Below are 18,026 nucleotides of genomic sequence, written 5' to 3'. Positions count from 1 at the left end.
GGATCAGATTGATGATTGATGTTTTAGTATGCTTTTATAGGCATCGGAAGCTGCCCAGAGTGGCTGGGGCGACTCAGTCAGATGGGCAGGATATGGATGTATGGATGTATGTATGTATACATAAATTATTATTATTATTATTATTATTATTATTATTATTATTATTAGTCTCTCCAGGGATGGGAGACTCCCCTGCCTGTAACCCAGGACGGCTGATCCCAGTCAGTGGGTCTGTCTCAGCATAAGGCAGCATCCTATGTCACGACTCCTGTCCGTTCTAGTTTCACAGAGGGCGCGCCATGCGCCAAAGCCTGCGAAGGGCAGCTTGGCTGAAATGTAGGGCCTCGAGGGGCGGTGGGCTCCCTCCTCACCTGGATGTTTTTCTCGCAGTCCGTCTGGTGATGCAGCAGCAGCTCGCTCTCCAGCAGGAACCGCTTGCCACACTTGTCGCAGATCTGCATGCGGCTGTGGGTGACATTCATGTGCTTCTCCAGGTACCAGCGGTTGTTGAAAACCCGGGGGCACTTCTTGCAGGGGTAGTGCTGCTTCTCCTCCAACTTCACCTTCTGGCCCACCCCGTCCGGCTCCTTCTTCCTCTTCCTGCCTCTCTGGTCCTCCCCTTCCTCCTCCGCTTCCTCCACCTCCTCGTCTTCCATCGCCACGGCAACCGCCTCCTGGGACCTGGTGGACGCAGCGGCCTGGGCGGCCTTGGAGGGCCTGCTGGCCTTGTGGGGCAGCTCGGACCTCTCCCTCTTGATCTCCGCCACCTCCTCGCCGTCTTCCTCCTCCTCCTCGTCCTCCTCCTCGGTGGTCTCCTCCAGCTCTTCCTCCTCGCTGTGCTCCTCCTCTTCCTCCTCCTCTCCCACCTCGCCGTCATCCTCTTCCTCCTCTCCTTCCCCGTTCTCTTCCTCCTCGCCATCCTCGTCCGCGCCACGTCCTTCCCCTTCGGGCCGCCCAATCACCGCGGCGATGCCGGCCGTCTGGTCAGCGGCCGGAGACTTCCCCTCCGTCCCTTTCGAGACGTTGAGGGTTTGATTGTTGAGGTTGACCTCTACAATGATCTGCTCTCCCCGGTTGTAAGAGCTTTGGCTGCCCAGGGCCACATCGGGCTCTTCGCCCTCCACCTTGCAGACAGGCGGGCTGCCATCTTTCTCCTCCTTGTAATACTTCTTGCCAGCCACGGCGGGCAGGTTCTGGTTGCCCCCGCACGCCGCGCTGTCCTCAACCCGCACCGAGTAGGGATCGTTCCCTTCCCGAGCGTAGATCTTGGGGTGCGGCGCCGGGTCCATCTCCTGCTTGATGTTGCAGTAGTACTGAGACGGGACGCCTTTGCCACAGCTGTCCGGAGGCAGCGCCATATTGCTGGCCATGGCTAAGCCGAGGGACCTGGTGCTGATCAGCTCCTGGCAGGAGGACGCAATGTCGCTCATCTGCAGGACGGCGGCCGCGTTCAGGACGTCCTGCACGTTGCAGGCATTGACCAGGAGCTTGGAGGTGTAGATGAAGTTGAGGATCTGCTGGAGGCCCTGGGAGGTCAAGGCCTCCAGGGAGAGCTCCACCCGCTGCAGCTGCTTGTTCTGGGTGAAGAGGGAGTGGAAGAAGTGGCTGTAGGCGGCGAGGACCCCCTTGTGAGCCGGGAAGACGTTCCTCTGCTGCAGCAGGACGATGTCCACGTCGCACAGATCCGGTTGAAAGAGACGCTGCTCGTTCAGTCTGTCCATCAAACACGTGAAGTGGAGGGCTACATCCTCCACCAAAGAGTATTCGGCGGCCGGGTAGTCAGTTGTCTTTTCGACTATCAGCTGTGGGAAGAAATGAGAGGAAGGTTAAGAAGAGCCAAGTGGTGGTGGGACTCCACCTTCTCCTCCTCCTTGGAACGGATGGAGCCCAAGGTGGAGCTCAGGTGGCTTCCATCCTTACGTCCCCACCAAGATATCTGAAATACAACCAGGAACGGAGCAGGCTTGCTTGTTAGGGCAAACTGACATTTCCTCTCTCTCTCTCTCATTTTTATTAAATTTTCTATTTTACAATATAGACTATTCATTCAGACAACCCTAAAATATCAATGACTTCCCTTCTTCTCTTTCCATGGTTCATTTTGCACAGCATAAATCCCTGCATACTAAACCATTCAGTATTCCATTGTTACTTCCATCAAAACTTATTTACACTGTTGAATTTATCTTAAGGCTGCCAACAGGTATACAAAATTATTGCCCATATATTCAATAAACATTTTCCAATCTTCTTCAAACGTATGTTCGTCTTGTTCTCTTATTATATAAGTTAGATCCACAAGCTGCACATATTCCACCTCGCTCGTTTTCCATTTTTGGGCTTACGAAACATGGGCCGCCGTAGTGGTGTACATAAATAACCTTTTTTGACACCTGGGAATTCCCATCTGAATAATCCCCAACAAAAAAGGATGTTGGGTGTTTGTTTTTTGAAAGGTGCTTTAAAACATTTTTTTCAATTCATTATAAATTATTTCCCAATACTCTTTTACCCTTTTACAGGTCCACCACATATGAACAAACGTATCCTCAGTCTCATTACATCTCCAGCACTTATCTGATTCAGTCCTATACATCTTAGCAAGTCTGCTCGGAGTTAAATACCATCTGTAAATCATTATCAAGTAGCTCTATGGCAGGCATGGCCAAACTTTGCTCTCCAGATGCTTTGGGACTACAACTCCCATGATCCCTAGCTAACAGGACCAGTGGTCAGGGATGATGGGAATTGTAGTCCCAAAACATCTGGAGGACCAAGTTTGGCCATGCCTGTTCTATGGACATTTCCTCACTAACCCCACCAATCTAGGGTCTAGGCAGCTATTCCCAGGTCTAGAGAAATTGCAGCAGCAGGGGATCACTCCACCAGTTCATGTACCTTCCACCAACAGGCTGCGTACTTGCAGCCGGAGACTCCGCCTGCATGGAAACATCCTCTGCTCATCCCTCTTCAATCCCCTCCTGGTTCTGGGGGACAGTGGTGCGGGGAAGGGAAGGAAAGCCCCTGGCCCTTATCTTGCCTGGCCTGCCTCTTCCTCCAGCTCTGAAGCTTCCCCTTCCTCTGTTTCTTGCCTCCTGACAGGTACAGGTCCCCACAAAACACTCAGCTCAAAGTGGTGAACACCCTTCTACCCCGTCCACTCCATTTCATCTTCACAACGACCCTGCGAGGCGAGTGAGGCTGAGATACCATGACTGGTCAAAGGTCACCCAGGGTGCTTTGTGGAAGTTTGAACCCTGGTCTCCCAAGTCCCAGCCTGACACTGTAGTCCACTATACCACGCTATCAATGGGTACTAGCCACAATGACCACAGCTGTGAACACACCATACATTTGGTGACTGGGAGTGGCCACCAAGACCACATAACACCGGTCTTGAAAGACCTACATTGGCTCCCTGTACGTTTCCGGGCACAATTCGAAGTGTCGGTGCTGACCTTTAAAACCCTAAATGGCCTCGACCCAGTATACCTGAAGAAGCGTCTCCACACCCATTGTTCAGCCCGGACACTGAGGTCTAGCGCCGAGGGCCTTCTGGCTGTTCCCTCCCTGCGAGAAGTGAAGTTACAGAGAACCAGGCAGAGGGCCTTCTCGGTGGTGGCACCCACCCTGTAAAATGCCCTCCCATCAGATGTCAAAGAAATAAACAACTATCTGACTTTTAGAAGACATCTGAAGGCAGCCCTGATTAGGGAAGCTTTTAATATTTGATGAATTACTGTATTTATTATTTTGCTGGAAGCAGCCCAGAGTGGCTAAGGAAACCCAGCCAGATGGGTGGGGTATAAATAAAATTATTATTATTATGTGCTTAAACCACCACATCATCTCTTGCAGAGAGTCTTGGAAACTGTAGAGAAATTCAGTAAATAAATAAATTGGGGGTCAGCCAAATTAGGTCTGCTGGCTGCAGGGTCCCCACCCCTATCTTATCTTGAACGGACCCAGATTTCCCAGGGGGAAGGCAAGGCGAGAGAGAATCACACCTGAAGTTAGCAAAAAGCAACAGCACACACACACAGCTACACCACTGACCGTCACACAGGGATCCTGTCAGCTATCACTCAGAAGATCCTTGCACACCTTCTCCAAGGTAATTACAGCCCATTAAAAACAGCGACTCGTTTCCTTCATTAAGAGACCTCATTAGGATGAGTTAAGGCACACACTCCAGTGGGCTTTAAAAATAATAATAAATTATTGCCGGGGGCGAAGCATCACCTCCAAAACTTTAAAGTCACATTGAAGAAGCTCTTGGTTGCAACTTGCAACTGGTAAAGAGCAGCCGTTCCAGGATGAAAAAGTCATTTGATGCAGAGCCGTAAATCTGCTCAAAAGAAAGACGCACTCTAGGGTTTCGATTGCAGACAGGTAGGGGGAGGCAGCTGGAGAAAGAGGCCGAGGCGTCATTGGTCGCCTGCAGACTGACAGTATTTTGAACGAGGGATTCAGTCCCCGTCCCCCCCCCCCACAAATCAGGGATTGCACAGTTAGGGTAGATTAAAGCGTTCCAGTGCAAAACAACAACTCACTGAACAACAACAGAAAAGGGGGTTTGCAGTTAGGCAAGTAAAGGGACGCGGGTGCCGTGGGTGAGGCTGAGAGATGCAGGTGGCGCTGTGGGTTAAACCACAGAACCTAGGGCTTGCCGATCAGAAGGTCAGCGGTTCGAATTCCCGCGATGGGGTGAGCTCCCGTTGTTCGGTCCCTGCTCCTGCCAACCTGCTCCTGCCAACCTAGCAGTTTGAAAGCATGAAGTGCAAGTAGATAAATAGGTACCACTCCAGCAGGAAGGTAAACGGCGTTTCTGTGCGCTGCTCTGGTTTGCCAGAAGCGGCTTAGTCATGCTGGCCACATGACCCGGAAGCTGTACACTGGCTCCCTCGGCCAGTAAAGCGAGATGAGCGCTGCAACCCCAGAGTCGGCCACGACTGGACCTAATAGTCAGGGGTCCCTTTACCTTTAAGTAAAGGGGAAATGCGATGAACGTGAACAAATGATCAGTGGGAGGCTATAACACTGCAACAAAAGGACATCAGGACGAATGTTCTTCGTTGCATAACGAGGGAAGGGAAGCTTGGGAGCCTGAGGGCCGAATTCCTTTTGAGGAAGTCTCCTGGGGGCCACGTGCTGCAGGCAAAAGCGGACGGAGCGACGAATGCAAATGTTACCTTTGTATAGTATTCTAATTTCTAAACACACTCAAACACAGACACAGACACACACACACACACCCCTCTCTATCCAGGAAGGCAAGAGGCGAGATCAGGCTTCAAGGACGCATTTCAGTCTGCCAAACAGAATCAAGGAAGGTGCAAAGCGAGGCTGGTGTGATCTGTGGCCTGGGAGGAAAGGGTCAGGCAGAGAAGCCTCCCCTCTGGGTTGTTGCCTCCAGAGAACAAGAAAGATAAATAAACGGCTGAAAGTTCATTACAGAAATAAGCCCCAAGCTGCCTTCTGAGCTACTTCGGAACGACAGCAAAATAATCGGCCAAAGCCGAGCGAGTAGGTTTTTGGCATCTCCTCCTTGGCAGCTGCCTTCCTCAAAAAAAAAATCATTGCATAATCCAACCCTGATCTGAGCACGCAGACACACACACACACATTCTCCCTCTACTGCCTCTTTGGCGTTTATTCCTCCCTCCTTTCCCCTCCCTCAGTCTGACTTGATTCTGCAGTTGACAGTTTTGCAGTTGAGCTGCGTTGGCACGCGACTAGGGGACGCTTTATTATCTTCTTCTCTTTTTTAATTGCACAATCCGCTTGCTTTTTCAATGCTTCGGGGAGAAAGATCCTGAGCTGATCATGACCAGATAGCGTAGAGAAGGAGAAAGAGAGTTATTAAAGCCATCTGGGGGGAACTCGGGTGCCCCTTGCCAGCGCACTATTACAAAAACGAGGCAGATTAAATAGCAAGAGAGGGTCACGGTGACCCACCAGTGTGCAATAGGAGCCTGCGGCCAGGCTGAAACGAAAGACCTTGCTCCTCAGGAGCGAATTCTGGGTGGGCAATTGAATCTGCTGGTCCAGACAGAGTGGGCAAATCCACACTCTATTGGCTGCAATAGCTCATAGAATTGTAGAGTAGGAAGGGACCCTAAGGTGCCATCTAGACCAACCCTTTGCAATGCAGGAATATGCCGTTGTTCCTTACAGGGATTGAACCTGCAACCTTGGCATTATCAGCACCACGCTCTAACCAAACGAGCTATTCTGGCACAGGGGAAAGGCAATTCTTATGGCTTCGTTTACATTTCTTCCGTCTCTGCAGCACCCCTCAGAAAACCAGCAAGGGGGAAATATATCAGCTCAAGATTGTAAAAGAAACTAACCTATCCATCGAATGCCACACAGCTAAGGAACATGCGGCCATCCAGATGCTGCTGGACTCCAGCTCTCATCAGCCCCAGCCAGCATAAAGAATGGTCAGAGATATTGGGAGTTGTGGTCCCTCAATATCTATAAGGCCATACGCTCCCCAGCCCTGATCAATGCACACACTTTGAACTGCTGTTGTTGCTGGCCTCCATCTGTATCAAGAAGCAATGGAGTGTGCCTCCAGGGGTGAGGTCAAACCTCTGTGTTAGGAGCACTGAAGTGACCTCCCCAGGGTGCAAACCTGGGATGTGTGTGTGGAGGTCCTGGACTTCCCAGGCAACCAGACCCGCCTCTCAGCCTTGCTGATGTTGTCCAAAGGAAAGCAGGGCAAGATGTTGGGCACCAGCTTGGCTGCAGGAGTTGCCAGAAGGAGGCAGACAAGGTGTCATCCAGTGTGGTGTAGTGGTTAATAGTGGTAGACTCGTAATCTGGTGAACCAGGTTCGCTTCCCCGCTCCTCCACATGCAGTTTGTTGATGGGGAGGAAGGGAAATGAGATTGTTAGCCGCTTTGAGACTCCTTAAAGGTAAAGGTAAAGGGACCCCTGACCATTATGTCCAGTCGTGGCCGACTCTGGGTTTGTGGCGCTCATCTCGCTTTACTGGCCGAGGGAGCCGGAGTACAGCTTCCGGGTCATGTGGCCAGCATGACTAAGCCGCTTCTGGCGAACCAGAGCAGCGCACAGAAACGCTGTTTATCTTCCCGCCGGAGTGGTACCTATTTATCTACTTGCACTTTGATGTGCTTTCGAACTGCTAGGTTGGCAGGATTGAGACTCCTTAGGGTAGTGATAAAGCGGGATATCAAATCCAAACTCCTCTTCTTTTTCTTCATCCAACTATCTTAGGAGATCCACTCTGAATTTGTGCAGGGTTTCTTCCCAAGATATCCCACAAGGCAGTGGGGGTTTAGGATGAGAGTTTTCCTTCTCCTTGGTGGGCTCCCTTCCCAGGGGTACGAGCCCCGTCTGCCCCTCACTTCCCTCTATAGCACATGCAAAATCCGCCTTCTTGATCATTGCACCCACCATTGGTCTTGCTACTCAACCCACCAATCACCTTAAAAAGGTTTGTTTTAACACTGCTGGCGTTATTTTCTGCATTTATTTTTCAGTCATTTCTGCTCTTGTTAAGCTGCTTTGGGTCCTTCCTTAGTCAGAGGAGGGGAAACGGGCTACTAAAGGGTCTAAATAAATAAGAATTAAGAACCCATGTTGCTAGGGTGGGCAGTAGCTCCATGTTGTGCACACTGGCTGGCAGCATCTCTCCAGCATTTCAGGCAGGATTCAATTCAGGGCCTGGGACCTTCTGGCAGTGAAGCAGACCCTCCACCACTGAGCGACGTCCCCCGTAAGATCCCCAGTGTCCCGTGCAAATGAGTCCTTGCAATATCGCGACCCTCATTTTTTGCACCACCCCTGAAAAACCACGCAGCCTCATGGCATTTTGCTCGTGCAAGAGATTCCGCTGCTTTGAGGCACGCTATATATGGCTCCGAGCCTGACGAGGCGAGACAGAAGACCCCATTCCAGGTCTTCGCCTGCGCTGTCTTAGCAAACGCTTCCCCCGAGGGAGTCGAATTAATCATAGCTGATCCAAGCGCTTCCCGGCCGCGCTCTGGGGCACGAGAGCAGCCCATGACGGAGCTCGTCACAGAAGGAGGAGGAAGCCCCGTTCGGGTGCAAAAATCCTGTTGGTGCCGCCTTACACCGCTCCCAAGAGGCATTCAAGGTCACTCTGGTCCCAGAGACTTCCCTCCCTCCCTCCCTCTCTCATTCCCAGAGAAGGCCATTGTCACAGCTGAACAGCTGCCCAGAGTGACAGAAGCACAAACTTGTAAGCTCCCTGCCTGCATATTCACAGCCAGCCATTGCATGGAGGAAGAGGATAAGTAGGTTCTTTACTCAAAGGGGTTGGCATTACAGAAAGTTCAAAGTACAGTCACACCTCGGGTCACAGGCATTTCAGGTTGCGCGTTTTCGGGTTGCGCACCGCGGCGAACCCGGAAGCACCGGAACGAGTTACTTCTGGGTTTTGGCTCTCGCACACGTGCAGAAACGATAAATTGCGCTTTGAGCATGCGCAGAAGTGCCGAATCGCAACCCATGTGTGCGCAGACGAGGCGCTGCAGATTGCGAACGTGCCTCCTGCACGGATCACGTTCACACCCCAAGTGCCCACTGTACATCCTGGCATCTCCTTTGCAAAGAGGTGCAAAAGCAAGCAGAAGTCAAGCAGACAGTTATTTCAGGGAGAAATCTAGCAACTGGTTCCCAGTACGTTTCCGAGCACGATTCAAAGTGTTGGTGCTGACCTCTGAAGCCCTAAATGGCTTCAGCCCAGTATACCTGAAGGAGCGTCTCCACCCTCATCGTTCTGCCCAGACACTGAGGTCCAGCTCCGAGGGCCTTCTGGCAGTTCCCTCATTGTGAGAAGCGAGGTTACAGGGAACCAGGCAGAGGGTCTTCCTGGCAGGCACCCTCCCTGTGGAACGCCCTCCCACCAGATGTCAAGGAGATAAACATACAACTTTTAGATGATATCTGAAGGCAGCCCTGTTTAAGGAAGTTTTTGATGTTTGATTGTTTTTATATCTGTTGGGAGCCGCCCAGATTGACTGGGGCAACCCGGTCAAACGGGTGAGGTACAAATAATAAAATTATTATTAACAGCTGGAACCAGTGAAACTGACTGTTCTAATGAAAAACCCACAAAAATATAAATTAGTGGAGGAAATAGCTCAGTGGCAGATTGCGTGGGGAGGGTCCCAGGTTCAAGTCCAGGCGTCTCTATGTAGCTCAGAGAATGCCCACTCTCTGAAACCCAAGTTAAGTGTAGACCAGGTTTGGGCAACATCTGGCCCTCCAAGCTGCTGAACTACAACTCCCATCATCCCTGCCCGCTGACTCTGCTCGCTGGGGTGGATGGGAGCTGTAGTTGGACTGCTGCAAAGCGGACACTTGCCGTTCGTACATAGGCTGCCTCCATGAGTTGGAGCCTTGCATGACCAGGTATCCAAATAACGGGGAAAGCCTGCGAGAATACACCAAGCACGCCTTTCGCGGACATACCAATGCTGGTGTGATGGGACGCTCGCAAAGCTGTCTCCTTCCATTCAAATGAAGGGGGTGGATACTGAAGAGAGCTGCAGCTTAACTGCATTGCTCATACTTTTGGGGGCAAGTGGGTAGCCTTTGTGCCCAAAGGCTGCCTTCAATCACTTGAGTCTACCCAAACTTTGCAGTCTTCATTTGAGGCATTTTACCGTGTTCCCCTTCTTCCCCAGCCATCTCAAGTCAGGAAGATGACGACCAGAGAGGGGCCATTCTCAGGTTCCCCTGGGGAACACTCTTCCTGGACACCCACTTACTGGGACACCAGATGAAGGCCTTTTTATCATCTGCCCAGGCTTTTCATCATCATCTAGCATGAGGTCGACTTGGGTTCCTGTTTCAATCTGTCCCGCTGAATTCTAGGGTTGTTTTATCTCAGGCTGCATTTTCTTAGTCTAGGCTTCCTCAACCTCGGGCCTCCCAATGTTTTTGGCCTACAACTCCCATGATCCCTAGCTAGCAGGATCAGTGGTTAGGGATGATGGGAATTGTAGTCTTGAAACATCTGGATGGCCGAGGTTGAGGAAGCCTGCTCCAGTTGTTTTGAGACTACAGTTCCCATCCTCCCTGACCACTAGTGCTGCTGGCTAGGGATCATGGGAGTTGTAGGCCAAAAACATCGGGAGGGCCGAGGTTGAGGAAGCCTGCTTTATCTTTTATTTTTTGCGTTTCTCATTTCTGTCAACTTACTCGTTTATTAACTATATCAGAGTGGGGTACAGAGATCCGAAAACCAAACAGAAAAATCCCATTAAAATCAGTACAGAACAAATCATTAAAATGACTGGCTACTCGAGGGACTTTTAAAAAACACAAAAAAACCACTTAGGTCTATCAGCACAAAAACTTTTTTTTCCCCGAGAGATGCTGGAAAGTCAAAAGTGAGGGTGCCTGCTGTATCTCTGCTGGAAGAGAGTTCCACGGAATGGAACTGGTGACGCTAAATGCCTTACTTTTAGCGGAAGACAATAGGGCTTCTGTAACATGGAGAACAACTAACAGTGCTTCTTCGGATGATATCAATGACTGAGCTTGGTCCTTAAGGTACCCTGGACTCAAGTTGTTCATGGCTTTGTACATCTATTCAAGGCTTATAGCAGCTTGTTCGTGTCACGGCAAATGGGTCCATTTCTTGCAAACTAAAAGGTGTGATGCAAAAGCAAAAATAAGCATGGAGAGGTAAAGTTATGGGGTGTCTAGGGGGGAGCAGTGAAAACTGCCCACCATTCCCCAAAATCAACAAGACAGACCTAGCTACAGTGGTACCTCGGGTTAAGAACTTAATTCGTTCCGGAGGTCTGTTCTGAAACTGAAACTGTTCTTAACCTGAAGCACCACTTTAGCTAATGGGGCCTCCTGCTGCTGCCACTGCGCCGCGATTTCTGTTCTCATCCTGAAGCAAAATTCTTAACCTGAAGCACTATTTCTGGATTAGCAGAGTCTGTAACCTGAAGCATCTGTAACCTGAAGCATCTGTAACCCGAGGTACCACTGTATTACATATCACCTCTTATTCATAAAGGCAGTCTGGGCTATTTCAGACCATCCACCGTTATACAGTTAACAAGAAAGAAGTCATAGCAACCTGTGGTTGTTGTTGTTGTTGTTTTGGGAGAGAGCTTACCTATGGTAACTGTTCAGGAATTTGTTGCTTTCTTTTACTCGAATAAATTAAGAACGTGGGTATTTGAACCCTTGCCAGCAAGCAGGCTTTGATCCTCGCTCACGCTGAGCAAACCAGTTATTTGGGGAGATTACTTTTGTAGAGGGACACGGGTGGCACTGTGGGTTAAACCACAGAGCCTAGGATTTGCTGATCAGAAGGTCGGCGGTTCGAATCCCCTCGACGGGGTGAGCTCCCGTTGCTCGGTCCCTGCTCCTGCCAACCTAGCAGTTCAAAAGCATGTCAAAGTGCAAGTAGATAAATAGGTACCACTCTGGCAGGAAGGTAAACAGTGTTTCTGTGCGCTGCTCTGGTTCGCCAGAAGTGGCTTAGTCATGCTGGCCACATTTAACGTGAGACAAGAAGCTACAGTTAGAACTGGATATGGAACAACTGATTGGTTCAAAATTGGGAAAGGAGTACGACAAGGCTGTATATTGTCTCCCTGCTTATTTAACATATACAGAATTCATCATGCAAAAGGCTGGGCTGGATGAATCCCTAGCTGGAATTAAGACTGCTGGAAGAAATATCAACAACCTCAGATATGCAGATGGCACAACCTTGATGGCAGAAAGTAAGGAGGAATTAAAGAACCTTTTAATGAGGGTGAAAGAGGAGAGTGCAAAATATGGTCTGAAGCTCAACATCAAAAAAAAGAAGATCATGGCAACTGGTCCCATCACCTCCTAGCAAATAGAAGGGGAAGAAATGGAGGCAGTGAGAGATTTTACTTTCTTGGGCTCCGTGATCACTGCAGATGGTGACAGAAGTCACGAAATTAAAAGATGCCTGCTTCTTGGGAGAAAAGCAATGACAAACCTAGACAGCATCTTACAAAGCGGAGACATCACCTTGCCAACAAAGGTCCGTATAGTTCAAGCTATGGTTTTCCCAGTAGTGATGTATGGAAGTGAGAGCTGGACCATAAAGAAGGCTGATCGCCAAAGAATGGATGCTTTTGAATTATGGTGCTGGAGGAGACTCTTGAGAGTCCCATGGACTGCAAGAAGATCAAACCTCTCCATTCTGAAGGAAATCAGCCCTGAGTGCTCACTGGAAGGACAGATCGTGAAGCTGAGGCTCCAATACTTTGGCCACCTCATGAGAAGAGAAGACTCCCTGGAAAAGACCCTGATGTTGGGAAAGATGGAGGGCACAAGGAGAAGGGGACGACAGAGGACGAGATGGTTGGACAGTGTTCTCGAAGCTACCAGCATGAGTTTGACCAAACTGCGGGAGGCAGTGGAAGACAGGAGTGCCTGGCGTGCTCTGGTCCAGGGGGTCACAAAGAGTCGGACACAACTAAACGACTAAACAACAACAACAAGGGGCTGCAACCTTTCCGAGGGCACCTCGTTTTTATGCACTCTGCAAAACTCTCCCTTTCAGCAGCCCACCAGCTCCAAAGGAAGACACCGGAGGCCTGCAGTTCTCCTCTTGGCGCCCCCCCAAAACCCAGAGGCCTTGGAGGGGCCTGCGAGGGAGAGCCGCCAGCCTTGCTTATCCAGGGTCGGCTGTGGTCCAGGCTCTCCAGCGAGGCTGAGTGAAGGTCAGCGTGAAGAGATTTTTGAGGCAGGCAGCCCGGCCTCATCCCGTCTCCGTCAACAGAGTTTTACGAGGGGGAGATGCATGAGGGGTTACAGCGAGTTTACTATGTGCAAAGTGCTTGGGGGGGGGGCGGCTTCTTCTCTTTTTCTAAAAGGGGGACAGGAGCGAAAAAGGAAGGGAGGAAACCAGATGGAGGACAGAACCAGACAGGATGGAGAAAATAATAAATAATAATAATAATAATAATAATAATAATAATAATAATAATAATAATAATAATAATAATAAATTATTTTATTTATACCCCGCCCAGAGTCGGCTAACACCAATAAAATCGCAGTAAAAACATAATAAGGGGAAAAGAGAAGGGGAGGAAACCAATTTAACATACAGGTTAAAATGCAATTTAAAATGCAGCCTCATTTTAAAGTAGCTGATAAATCAAGACCATAAGGGGAGGGAAACATAAGGGTCAGACCTAGTCGAAACCAAAGGCCAGGAGGAACAGCTCTGTCTTGCAGGTCCTGCAGAAAGATGTCAAGTCCCGCAGGGCCCTAGTCTCTTGGGAGAGAGCGTTCCACCATGTCGGGGCCAGTGCTGAAAAGGCCCTGGCTCTAGCTAGACCAATCTAACCTCCTTGAGGCTCGAGACCTCCAAAAAAGGAGGTAGCCGACAAAAAAAAAAAGCCTCAGATTGCAACCGCCTTCTCCACATAATAGGTAGCTGCGAACCAGAGATGGGGAGACTCAGGGTCAGGGGCCAAATGTGGCCCTCAGGACCCTCTGCTCGGCCCTCATAACCCTTCTCAGGACACACCCCTCGCTGACAAGAGGCGTTCACCAGAGTTCAAGGACACATTCCCGGGAGGCGGAAACGAGACACAATTGCAAACCATGGTTTAGTGTTATGTGAACCAGCCCCAAGGAGTCTGAGTCATAGAATCATAGAGTTGGAAGAGACCACAAGGGCCATCGAGTCCAACCCCCTGCCAAGCAGGAAACACCATCAGAGCACTCCTGACATATGGTTGCCAAGCCTCTGCTTAAAGACCTCCAAAGTAGGAGACTCCACCACACTCCTTGGCAGCAAATTCCACTGTCGAGCAGCTCTTACTGTCAGGAAGTTCTTCCTAATGTTTAGGTGGAATCTTCTTTCTTGTAGTTTGAATCCATTGCTCCGTGTCCGCTTCTCTGGAGCAGCAGAAAACAACCTTTCTCCCTCCTCTATGTGACATCCTTTTATATATTTGAACATGGCTATCATATCACCCCTTAACCTCCTCTTCTCCAGGCTAAACATGCCCAGCTCCCTTAGCCGTTCCTCATAAGGCATCGTTTCCAGGCCTTTGACCATTTTGGTTGCCCTCCTCTGGACACGTTCCAGTTTGTCAGTGTCCTTCTTGAACTGTGGTGCCCAGAACTGGACACAGTACTCCAGGTGAGGTCTGACCAGAGCAGAATACAGTGGCACTATTACTTCCCTTGATCTAGATGCTATACCCCTATTGATGCAGCCCAGAATTGCATTGGTTTTTTAGCTGCCGCGTCACACTGTTGGCTCATGTCAAATTTGTGGTCAACCAAGACTCCTAGATCCTGTCTGTTCCCCTTCCTCCAGGTCAGCGGTTCTCAACCTGTGGGTCCCCAGATGTTGTTGGACTACAACTCCCATCATCCCTGAGCTCTGGCCTTGCTAGCTAGGGGTGATGGGAGTTGTAGTTCAACAACATCTGGGGACCCACAAGTTGAGAAAGGCTGCTCTAGGTGCTTCCGCTATTTTGGAGTAGGATGCAACCACGCACCGCAAAACTGTAGGTGAGGGCAAAATGTTGTTTGCCCATTCGGACATACCCGGAAACCAGGTTGCCAGAAACGGAAGTCAGAAGTCCAGAACTGTGTCTCCTGAGCTGAAGGAGGAGGCAGTATATATACGAGGCTGAAACTCCTCAGGGCCTGTTTGTGAAACATCAAACCAGGCAGGCATAACATCTGAACAGACCCAGCATCAGTAATCAACTCTTGGCCAACTGAGAATTCGAACTCGGCTCTTCCCGGCTCAAGCCCAACACTTTTGCCACCGCAGAATACTACCTCAAGTTTTTAAGTCTAGTTTCCCTTTACTGGGTGACTTGCATTTGTAAATGTGGTCTACATTAGGAGAGAGAGATGCCAACTAACAGGGGAAAGAACTGAGAAGAAAACAAAACAAAACAACAACCCGACAACATTTTCTTTTTCCATGCAGACAAGCAAACGTAGAAGTGACAGAGCCTTCACCCTTCAGAGCTGTGGGGGAAATCGCAGCGAAGCATTCAGTGAAAAACATTTGAAGAACGCCTAATGTTTTGACACATTGAGTTCACAGGGAAAGAGGGTTTGCCTTGTATCCTGTTGCCGCAGATGTACGGTATGACAAGCCGGGATCTTTCAAACAAAACCTTATCAGCTCAGTCGCAGCACGGCCCGAACTCCTGTTTTTCTCATCGGAGAAGTCAGCTGGGCAGCCAAGAAGCTACAAATAAGAGTTGCCGCCTTTGGGTTTCAAAAGTTCCCTCACCATGGGGGCAGAGTTCCTTAGTAGCTTAGCTCAATTTTTTTAATGAAGCCATGCCTCTGAGCTTGCACAGAGTACATTTCCCTTGAGAGTCAGTGTGATATAGCGACTGGAGCAAAGGAATGGACACAGGACACTGGGTTTCAAATTCCCACTAGGCCTTGAAAGATCACAAGATGACCCCAGTATTATTATTATTATTATTATAATTATTAAGATTTGTATATACCACCCTATACCCACAGAACTCAGGGTGGTTCACAACATAAAATTGCAATATAACAAAACACAAAATACATAACGAAAACAGAAACGACCCAATAACCCTCTCCTTCCACAATACATTTAAAAGGGCATCGGACGTCAATCAGTCAAAGGCCTGGTTGGAAAGGAACATTTTGCCTGGCGCCTAAAGGTGTATAATGAAGGCGTCAGATGAACTTTTCCGCTGAGAGCATTCCACTGCATTCCCCCCCTTCGCCCCCCACCCTTTTCTTCCTTCTACTTCTCCTTTCCTTTTTTCTTTCCTATAATGGCTTATGTTCTATGCCGTGTAGTTTGATTTTTTTGTAGTTTTTTTTTTAGACTTTTCCATTATTATTAAGGATTTTTCTTTTGTAATTTCGGTTGTTTGTATTTATCTGTATTTGTTTAAAGCAAAATAAAAATTACGAAATAACGAAATAAAGAAATTACGAAATAAAGAAATGAAAGAAAGAAAGAAAGAAAGAAAGAAAGAAAGAAAGAAGGAAGGAAGGAAGGAAGGAAGGAAGGAAGGAAGGAAGGAAGGAAGGAAGAAAGAAAGAAAGAAAAGTTTGTATTTATCTGTATTTGTTTAAAGCAAAATAAAAATTACGAAATTACGGAATAAAGAAATTACGAAAGAAAGAAATAAATGAAAGAAAGAAAGAAAGAAATGAAAGAAAGAAAGAAAGAAAGAAGGAAGGAAGGAAGGAAGGAAGGAAGGAAGGAAGGAAGGAAGGAAAGAAAGAAAGAAAGAAAAGTTTGTATTTATCTGTATTTGTTTAAAGCAAAATAAAAATTGCGAAATTACGAAATTACGAAATAAAAGAAAGAAAGAAAGAAAGAAAGAAAGAAAGAAAGAAAGAAAGAATAATAATTTCTTATTTATACCCCGCCCATCTGGCTGGGTTTCCCCAGCCACTCTGGGCGGCTTCCAAAAGAATATTAAAATACTGTGATACATCAAACATTAAAAGCTTCCCTAAACAGGGCTGCCTTCAGATGTCTTCTAAAAGGCCTGTGCTGCTGCTCCGGTCCGGACCTCTCGTGGAAGAGGCACATGAAGAAGGACCTCAGAAGATGATCTCAGGGTCCAGGTAGGTTCATATGGAAAGAGGCTGTTCTTGAGGCAGTGCAATCCTGAGTCGTTTAAGGCTTTATAGGTCAAAACCAGGACTTTGAATTGGGCCCAGAAACTAATTGGTAGCCAATGCAGTTGGACCAGGATCGGCGTTATACGCTCAAACCGTCTTGCCCTGGTAAGCGTGAGCAACCTAGCCGCTGATTTCTGCACTAGCTGAAGTTTCCGAACTGTCTTCAGAGGCAGCCCTACATATAACACATTGCAGTGATTTAACCTGGAGTTTACCAGAGCATAGACAACAGGGACATGGGTGGCACTGTGGGTTAAACAACAGAGCCTAGGGCTTGCCGATCGGAAGGTTGGCGGTTCGAATCCCTGTGACGGGGTGAGCGTCCGTTGCTCGTTCCCTGCTCCTGCCAACCTCGCAGTTCAAAAGTACGTCAAAGTGCAAGTAGATAAATAGGTACCGCTCCGGCGGGAAGATAAACGGCGTTTCTGTGTGCTGCTCTGGTTCGCCAGAAGTGGCTTAGTCATGCTGGCCACATGACCCGGAAGCTGTACGCTGGCTCCCTCAGCCAGTAAAGCGAGATGACGCCGCAACCCAAGAGTCGTCCACGACTCGACCTAATGGTTGGGGTCCCTTTACCTTTACTTCTGTAGGAGAAGGTAGTTTTAATTTAACGGAGGGGCGGGGGAGCTGATGTGCAGTCTGTATACATGATGCAAATTAAGCAAGTCTTCTTAAAATGTACCAGGTACAGGTAGGTAGCCGTGTTGGTCTGCCGTAGTCGAAGCAAAATAAAAAAATTCCTTCCAGTAGCACCTTAGAGACCAACTAAGTTTGTTATTGGTAGGAGCATTTGTGTGTATGCACACTTCTTCAGATACATGTACCAATTACACATTCTTTTGCCAGGTTCAGAGAAAGACAGAGAACTTTGGAGGGCAGTGAAATCTCTCCCCGCCTCCCCCACAACCCGATTCTTGGAAATCTAGCAATCACACATACACACAAACTTCTGAGATTCCTCCAAGTGCAAGTAGATAAATAGGTACTGCTCTGGCGGGAAGGTAAACGGCGTTTCCGTGTGCTGCTCTGGTTCACCAGAAGCGGCTTAGTCATGCTGGCCACATGACCCGGAAGCTGTACGCCGGCTCCCTCGGCCAATAAAGCAAGATGAGCGCCGCAACCCCAGAGTCGTCCACGACTGGACCTAACGGTCAGGGGTACCTTTACCTTTACCTTAGACAACAGTAATTAGGCTGTCCCTGGCAAGGTAAGGATGCAGTTGGGCTACCAGCCGAAGCTGATGGAAGGCACTCCGGGCCACCTGAGCACCCCAGAATTCAGGGGGAGGCTGGGAACGGGTTTTTAATGTACAGTGTGTATGCAACCAAAGTTAAGAGCCCAAAACTTATAAG

The 18,026-nt window shown here is 48.9% G+C and overlaps 1 protein-coding gene and 2 long non-coding RNA genes across 3 annotated transcripts in view; 1 reads left to right on the top strand and 2 right to left on the bottom strand.

Moving 5' to 3' along the window:
- Positions 1 to 18,026, bottom strand: part of ZBTB47 (zinc finger and BTB domain containing 47) — a 416,665-nt gene that overhangs the window by 21,460 nt on the left and 377,179 nt on the right. The window contains exon 3 of the mRNA XM_081163706.1: positions 372 to 1,802. Coding sequence (XP_081019832.1) covers positions 372 to 1,802 — 1,431 coding nt within the window. The remainder of the gene's footprint in view (positions 1 to 371; positions 1,803 to 18,026) is intronic.
- Positions 1 to 18,026, bottom strand: part of LOC308569772 — a 126,942-nt gene that overhangs the window by 21,460 nt on the left and 87,456 nt on the right. The window lies entirely within an intron of this gene.
- Positions 9,863 to 18,026, top strand: part of LOC308569735 — a 394,467-nt gene continuing 386,303 nt past the window's right edge. Inside the window, exon 1 of the long non-coding RNA XR_014000770.1 lies at positions 9,863 to 9,877. This is a non-coding gene — a long non-coding RNA (uncharacterized lncRNA). The remainder of the gene's footprint in view (positions 9,878 to 18,026) is intronic.

The sequence above is a fragment of the Podarcis bocagei genome (assembly GCF_964188305.1).
Source record: "Podarcis bocagei genome assembly, chromosome: 12".
Taxonomy (NCBI): domain Eukaryota; kingdom Metazoa; phylum Chordata; class Lepidosauria; order Squamata; family Lacertidae; genus Podarcis; species Podarcis bocagei.
The sequence above is the reverse complement of the archived record's forward strand: the minus strand, read 5'-3'. Positions and strand labels throughout refer to the sequence as shown.